Source organism: Drosophila pseudoobscura, chromosome X, assembly GCF_009870125.1.
Source record: "Drosophila pseudoobscura strain MV-25-SWS-2005 chromosome X, UCI_Dpse_MV25, whole genome shotgun sequence".
NCBI classification, from domain to species: Eukaryota; Metazoa; Arthropoda; class Insecta; order Diptera; family Drosophilidae; genus Drosophila; species Drosophila pseudoobscura.
This window is the reverse complement of record NC_046683.1, coordinates 3,442,072-3,450,131: the sequence shown is the minus strand read 5'-3', so window position 1 is coordinate 3,450,131 and position 8,060 is coordinate 3,442,072. Positions and strand designations below refer to the sequence as shown.

General features: G+C 45.9%; 1 protein-coding gene across 2 annotated transcripts; it reads left to right on the top strand.

Moving 5' to 3' along the window:
* Positions 1-284: 284 nt before the first annotated feature.
* Positions 285-3,832, top strand: LOC6902226 (lon protease homolog, mitochondrial-like). Of its 2 annotated transcripts, XM_015185834.2 has the most exons (10): positions 292-388; positions 448-776; positions 840-1,098; positions 1,158-1,356; positions 1,435-1,564; positions 1,617-1,921; positions 1,988-2,410; positions 2,484-3,203; positions 3,259-3,448; positions 3,512-3,832. In XM_015185834.2, the coding sequence occupies exons 2-10, from the start codon at positions 474-476 to the stop codon at positions 3,752-3,754; spliced, it is 2,772 nt and encodes a 923-aa protein (XP_015041320.2). In that variant the 5' UTR covers positions 292-388; positions 448-473; the 3' UTR covers positions 3,755-3,832. The 2 variants fall into 2 exon arrangements, with proteins under 2 accessions (XP_002133754.3, XP_015041320.2); XM_002133718.3 differs by having other exon boundaries at positions 285-776.
* The last annotated feature ends 4,228 nt before the right edge of the window (positions 3,833-8,060 follow it).

Below are 8,060 nucleotides of genomic sequence, written 5' to 3'. Positions count from 1 at the left end.
AAAGTACTGCCTTTGGAATCACTGTGTTACGCAGCTACAAAAGGTAAGACTTATCCGGTTATCGGCACTTAGCTGCCGTACCACAGGCTGTGTGGACTTGCAATCGGACTCGGCAATGCGACAGAATGCTTCGGCCGCATCTTCGTCCACGGAGCTGAACATTTTGCAGCACAATTTCAAAAAATTTGCGATTTAATCGTTGAGAATAATGTGTTCCTACTCATACGTATACATAAGGAAGCGGTACAGCAATACAACCGTTGTTTTTTAGAACTAACGAATTGTAGTGTTGTGCATTTTCTGTTACAATTCACTCGTTTGCCAGGAAACTTAGAACACTACCATCATCCCTTCACCAGTGCGTCCTGTCACAAAATTTTGTTGTCTGGTTCGTTTTCTGCAATTTATTTATAAATTTCATTGTCTCGAGCTCAATGAAAATGATAGCTCGCGTCTTACGAGGGCGGCAGCTAATGCATGGCCTGTCCTCGACAGCCGTGTGTACCCGCAATCGCCGTGGCCAAGAGGCTTTTTCCAGATATTTCAGCGAGATTTTAGCGGTTACACGCTTGGAAAGACCCAATGAGGTGACAATGATGGCTCAGCGCTTCTTCACTAGCACTTCCGATGATTTGGACGACATGAAAGCGCGGGATGAGATGCCACGAAATGCCCGCCTGCCCGACACAGAGAAAGTGCCCGACGTATGGCCAAATGTTCCGCTACTGGCCGTGCGTGGGCATCCCCTGTTTCCGAGATTCAAGAAGATTGTGGAGGTGAGTGCCATGACTGAAACATTGAACGCCCGTAGCCTTCCACGTCGTGGAATCATCTTTCAGGTGTCCAATCCGATTGTCGTAGAGCTGCTGCGCCGCAAAGTTACGCTCAACGAGCCTTATGTTGGGGTTTTCCTCAGGAAATTCACTGGGCAGGAGGAGGTCGTCAGGAGTCTGGACGAAGTCTATCAGCTGGGCTCTTTTGCACTGATTCAAGAGGTTATGGACTTGGGCGACAAGCTGCGCCTACTGCTGTTGGCCCATCGTCGTATACGCATCACAGGACAGGTAGTCGAGGATCGGCAACATCCAAAAGAGCCAGGTATGAGCCCAAATATGTAAATTGTGAAAAACTTCTTGTGACATCATGGCATTATCCAGTCGAAGCTGCAGCCGCAATCGAAGCCGAAGCGAGTACATCCGCATCAGCATCAGCTGCCCCCGCTGCAGCGCCTGTGCTCATTGTAGAGGTGGAGAATGTCAAGGTACAGATCTACAAACAAACCCTAGAGGTCAAGGCGCTCACCCAAGAGATTGTCAAGACCCTACGCGACATTATCACTTTGAATCCCCTGTATAAGTAAGCTATAAAATCAGGAACCGGAAACCAGAAATAGGAAACGCGAAGAAACTCACTGCTTATCTCGCTTTATTTTAGGGATAGTCTCCATCGAATGCTGCATCATAATCAACGAGTCGTGGACAATCCCATCTACCTATGCGACCTGGCTGCCACCCTTTCAGCAGGTTACCCGGAGGAGCTGCAAGACATCCTAGAGGAAGCAAATGTAAATTTGACTAGAGATTTTCTTTTTATGATAATAAATGTTTCCTTTTAAGATCCCCAAACGCCTGGAGCTGTCCCTTACCTTAATCAAAAAGGAGTTGGAGCTATGGAAACTGCAGGTGCTAATTGGACGAGAGGTGGAGGAAAAGGTCAGGGAGCATCATCGCAGACACATACTGCAGGAACAGCTGAAGGCTATCAAGAGGGAGCTGGGCATTGAGAAAGACAACAAGGCTACCATCGCTGAACAGTATCTCGGAAAACTCAAAGGAAAAATTGTTCCCCAAAGTATCAAGCAGGTCATCGATAATGAACTGGCAAAACTGAAATTTCTAGAGAGTCATTGCTCTGAATTTAAGTATGCAAGAGATCCATTAGTTCCGCAACATCATCCTAATGTAACTTTCTTTTCTGGTTAAAATAGTGTAACCCGCAACTACCTCGACTGGCTCACCTCGCTACCCTGGGGCGTCAAAAACCCTGAGAATCTCTGCCTAGACAAGGCCAAAGAGATCTTGAACCAAGATCACTACGGCATGGAGGATGTCAAGAAGCGGATCCTAGAGTTTATTGCCGTCAGTTCCCTGAAAGGCACCACGCAGGGCAAGATCTTGTGCTTCCACGGACCGCCTGGTGTGGGCAAAACGAGCATAGCCAGGTCCATTGCTCGGGCCCTGAATCGTGAGTACTTCCGCTTCAGTGTGGGTGGCCTGATGGATGTGGCTGAGATCAAGGGATATCGTCGCACCTACGTGGCCGCTTTGCCTGGCAAACCAATACAGTGCCTAAAGAAGACCAAGACGGAGAATCCTCTTGTGCTCATTGATGAGGTGGACAAGATCGGCAAGTAGGTGGCACGAATAGCAATAGATGTAATATCGAATAGAAAGAAATATTATGACCATTCAATCTATCCACAGGGGCCATCTGGGAGATCCCAGCTCGGCGATGTTAGAGCTTTTCGATCCTGAGCAGAATGCCAATTTCCTAGACCACTATCTGGACGTGCCAGTTGATCTGTCGCGTGTGCTCTTCATTTGCACGGCCAATGTGGTTGACAGCATACCAGAGGCACTGAGGGATCGAATGGAGCTGATTGAGATGTCTGGCTATGTGGCCGAGGAGAAGGTGGCCATTGCCCGTCAGTATCTGGTGCCGAAGTCAATGAACGACTCTGGCCTGACCGACGAGCATATCAGCATCAGCGAGAATGCCCTGAATATGCTGATACGAAGCTATTGCCGCGAGTCCGGAGTGCGCAACCTGCAGAAGCAGATCGAGAAGGTTGTTCGAAAGGTGGCCTTCCTTTTCGTCAAGAAGGCGGGCACCCACTTCGCAGTGGATGCCGAAAACCTGACCACATTCCTGGGCAAGCAGATCTTTACCTCGGATCGCATGTACGAGACGACGCCGCCGGGCGTGGTCATTGGCCTAGCCTGGACGGCCATGGGCGGCTCATCGCTGTACATTGAAACATCGCCACGGAGCAAGCGGAACGGTCGTAGAGTTCGAGGAGGTGGCATGTTATACATCACCGGAAGCCTCGGAGATGTAATGAAGGAGTCGGCCCAAATAGCGCTCACTGTGGCGCGTAACTTTATTGGGAAACGAGATCTGAACAATCAGTACCTCAATTCGCAGTAAGAGTTCTCGTAGAAATCACTCGTTGATCCATCTCATCTGTGTCCATTATAGAAACATCCACCTTCATGTCCCTGAGGGAGCCGTACCCAAAGACGGGCCCAGTGCTGGTATCACTATACTCACCGCCCTTATTTCGTTAGCCACCAACAGGTCCGTGCGGAAGGATGTGGCCATGACGGGCGAGATATCGCTGAATGGAAATGTTCTGCCCGTTGGTGGCATCAAGGAGAAGGCCATAGCCGTGAGCAGATGTGTAATTATTGCGCAGCTTGATTCGATCTGACCAAATTACCACCACTTTCAGGCACGTCGCAGCGGCATCAACTGCATCATCCTGCCCGCGGACAACCAGTCGGACTTTGCGGAGTTGCCCAAATTCATAACCGAAGGCCTGGAGGTCTACTTTGCGGCTACCTACGAGGATGTCTACAACATCGCCTTCTCTGAACCCACCCAAAACGTGGATGTGACTGCCAAAGTGGTGCAGGTGCCCCTCGAGAAGGTATCCGGCGAGTTCAACGTCAAGCCATCGAGGCCGACGTCTTAATCGTATTCTTAGCTTAGGGGTTGGGTGTTGTTAACCTGAATGATTAGGCGACTATTAAAGTTGGAAAGATGACATATATATGTACATATTTTATAAGTGCTACAAATTGTTCCTTTCTAATGATAAAATTGTCTCTTGAAGAGTGTTAGAAGTAGCTTCTTCTGAGGGCCATCTCTGTGTAATATTTGAATTTTTATTTTAAATATTTTTAATCCTTGAAAAGACGTTATATTTTTATTTTTCCAGCTCTTTCTTAGCTAGCCGAACATCTCGAGGCGCACACTAATCGTCGCGCTAGGTGTCTCATGAATAGGACCCGTCAGAACAATATTAATCTCTCCGGCCACGGCCTTCTGTAGCAATAGAACAATATTCTTCGGTGCTAGTATACTGAACTTCAAGATCGAACGATTGTTTTGCTTCAATTTAAAAGAACAAACTAACACTAAACAAAACTAAAACAAACAAATAAAGAAAGAACAACTCATGCAAAAGAATGTCCGCAATGAGTCCAATGATATATGTAGATGTGCTGATTAAGGTTCTGAGGCATGGGATTCCCTTAAGGATATCCTTCATCCCTGAACTGAGGATGCTAAAGAGACGAAGTTCGAGAGACACCTCTTTGAATTGTTCCGTTCCACAGACCTACCCACTCTTGGGGGATTGAGTAGTCATCGCTAGAAGGAGGCGTCAAGGACGAAGGAGGACCTCGACAACTGATGTGTGGGGATCCAGGATCTGGCAGCCAATTTGTTGCTTTCTATATAATGTACCTCTTTTTGATCGCTTTTAAGTATTATGCGTTTTAGACAGAGTCCTATCCAAGCATTACCGAGGCGTATTCGAGACAGACCGAGTCCTATCCCAGCCAGACAGAATCGTATCCCAACAGGGGAGAAACGCACCCCTTGCAAGATCCGAACCTAACAAGCAATCGTCATCCTTCGACCTGACCATCGACAACAGGACTTGGACTATGGCGACCAAGGGAGAGGCAACGCGGGCTACTATATTCTAGGTTGATATCCTTGTTGTTAGGTTTAAGGATATACGAGTCTATTCATTTAGATAGTAGATACAAATATTTTCCACTTGTATATTTATACTAAGCTAAGTTTTGATGAATAAAACTATTGAACAATCATTCTTGTTGTATCCTTTATGGGGGAAACGATCCCGATTACAAATAGGCTTGGCACGCCCAGGTCGGTTTTTATTGGGGAAAATGTCGCTGGTCAAATCAGGGACACTTTTTCGGTAGCAGAAAGCCATCGCACGCCCAGATCGGCACACAAATAGCCGAAAAAAATGAATATGTATTGGGGTTGGGGTTGTTGGAGTCCTTGCCGAAGGATCTATACTACTTTTCTGATCACGGTGGGCCATGGCAGGCCAATCTGGAGCCCACAAATAAGGGAGAAAACAAACAAACAAACAATATATGTCTTGAGAAAATATCCTTGATCCTTGGTCGTTGATAAGGAATGCATTAGAGAATGCGAACTTGAGAATGCTTGAGAAGAATTCAGAACCCAGAAAGACGTCGCATGAGAAAATATCCTTGATCCTTGGTCCTTGATAAAGACTCCATCAAATCAGGGACATTTTTCCAATCACAGGAAGCCGTCGCAGGTCCCGATCTGGTCGAGAAAACTAAATATATAGGGTTGAGGATGCTGGAGTCCTTACCGAAGGTTCAAGGACAATTTCGTGGTCACGGGGGGCAATGGCTCGCCACTATCGGGCCACAAGTAAGTGCGAAAACAAGATATACATGTCTGGAGAAAATATCCTTGATCCTTGGACCTTGATAAGGAATGCATTGCATCAAGGAAACTATTACGAACACAGGGAGGCGTCGCACGGCTATGTCGGGAGACACATAACGGAGAAAACAAGAAAAGTTGTTGTTGTCAGTTGTTGTACAAACATTTTTTGTTGTTGTACAACAACAACCCTCAATCTGCAAACCCTCAAATGGTAAAAAAAGAGAATTTCGAATTCGTGGGATACCACGCGAACAGAATCCAGCAGAAGGTCGCTATTTTAGCCATTTGAGCGGCCACAGAAAATTAGAAAACATTGTATACTTTTGGGATGTAAAAAACGAAAAAATACAATTCTAAAAAACTATCGACCTTCTGCTAATTTCTGTTCGCCTGGTATCCGAGATCTGAAATGTTCGATTTTGACCATTTGAGAGGTCGCAGATTGAGAATAGACATATCTTGTTTTCTTCTTTATTTGTGGCCCGATCGGGACGTATCATGGCCCACCGTGATTGGAAACATCTCCTTGGTCCTTCGTTAAGGACTAAAATAGCCCCAACCATACATATTCACTTTTCTCGGCTATTTGTGGGCCGATCGGGACGTGCGGTGGCTTCCTGTGATCGAAAAAAGTCCCTGATTTGATGGAGTCCTTATCAAGGATCAAGGAAATTTTCCCCAATCAAAAATGTTTAGTTTTCTCCGCTATTTGTGAACCGATCTAGGCGAGCCAAGCCTTTTTGTAATCGTATGACTGTAATTGTATGACTCCTTTTGTCATATCCTTTCCTCTGTGAAGGAAGATATAGTTAAAAATATGTCCGCTCATGATGACAGGATAATAGCCGAGCGCCAGAGTCAAAGAGCCTGGGATCTAATCCAGAAAGTTCGCAGAATTTGCCTCCTGCATCTATCCTCGCTCTAGGATGGTAGGACCATTGCTGCTCAGATCTTTATCTATAAGCTCTTAATGGCTAACATCGATTGCTTAGTAGGATTGTTCGGTTTTTTTCAGTAAGCTACATATATCTCGAGTAAACAGCGGCCGATCCGAGATGCTGTTGATGCCGTTCGACAGTCTGGGTCATCGCGATCCTGGGACAGTTGGTCCTTCGCCGATCTGGCCCTATTTGTCTGAGATATAGCCTTCAGAAGATTTGGATTTGCATATCTTTGAAATACTGGTTATTTCTAAACGCTATATCTCGGTTAAGCAGCGTCCGATCAGCATCGATTTTGATGCATTTCGGCAGTCTAAATCCTCGCAATCCTGAGACAGTTGGTCCTTCAACGATCTGGCCCTATTTTTCTGAGATATAGCCTTTAGAAGATTTGGATTTGCATATCTTTGAAATACTGTTTTTTTTCTATGCGCTATATCTCGACAAAGCAGTGGCCGATCCGTGCGAGGCATGTCTTTTCGTGATCGGGGGAGTCCTGCCAATCGACTGGCATCAGAAAACAGGACATCAATTTTTTCACGATTTTCGCAAAAAATCATCATTAAATTTTCAAAAAATCGGCCTCATTTTCGAAGTCGAGATTTTGATGCCGTTCGACAGACTGGGCCCTCGCGATCCTGGGACAGTTGGTCCTTCGCCGATCTGGCCCTATTTGTCTGAGATATAGCCTTCAGAAGATTTGGATTTGCATATCTTTGAGATACTGGTTTCTTCTGTAAGCTATATCTCGGCAAAGCAGTGGCCGATCCGGGCGAGGCATGTCTTTTCGTGATCGCGAGAGTCCAGCAATTTTGATGTCGTTCGACAGTCTGGGTCCTCGCGATCCTGGGACAGTTGGTCCTTCGCCGATCTGGCCCTATTTGTCTGAGATATAGCCTTCAGAAGATTTGGATTTGCATATCTTTGAAATACTGTTTTTTTCTATGCGCTATATCTCGGCTAAGCAGAGGCCGATCCGGGCGAGGAATGTCTTTTCGTGATCGCGAGAGTCCTGCAAATTGACAGAAATCAGAAGAAACGGACATCAATTTTTTCACGATTTTCGCAAAAAATCATGATGGTTACATCATTAAATTTTCAAAAAATCGGCCTCATTTTCGAAGTCGACATTTTGACGCCGTTCGACAGTCTGGGTCCTCGCGATCCTGGGACAGTTGGTCCTTCGCCGATCTGGCCCTATTTGTCTGAGATATAGCCTTCAGAAGATTTGGATTTGCATATCTTTGAGATACTGGTTTCTTCTGTAAGCTATATCTCGGCAAAGCAGTGGCCGATCCGGGCGAGGCATGTCTTTTCGTGATCGCGAGAGTCCTGCAAATCGACTGAAATCAGAAAAACGGACATCAATTTTTTCACGATTTTCGCAAAAAATCATCATTAAATTTTCAAAAAATCGGCCTCATTTTCGAAGTCGAGATTTTGATGCCGTTCGACAGTCTGGATCCTCACGATCCTGAGACAGTTGGTCCTTCGCCGATCTGGCCCTATTTGTCTGAGATATAGCCTTCAGAAGATTTGGATTTGCATATCTTTGAGATACTGGTTTCTTCTGTAAGCTATATCTCGGCAAAG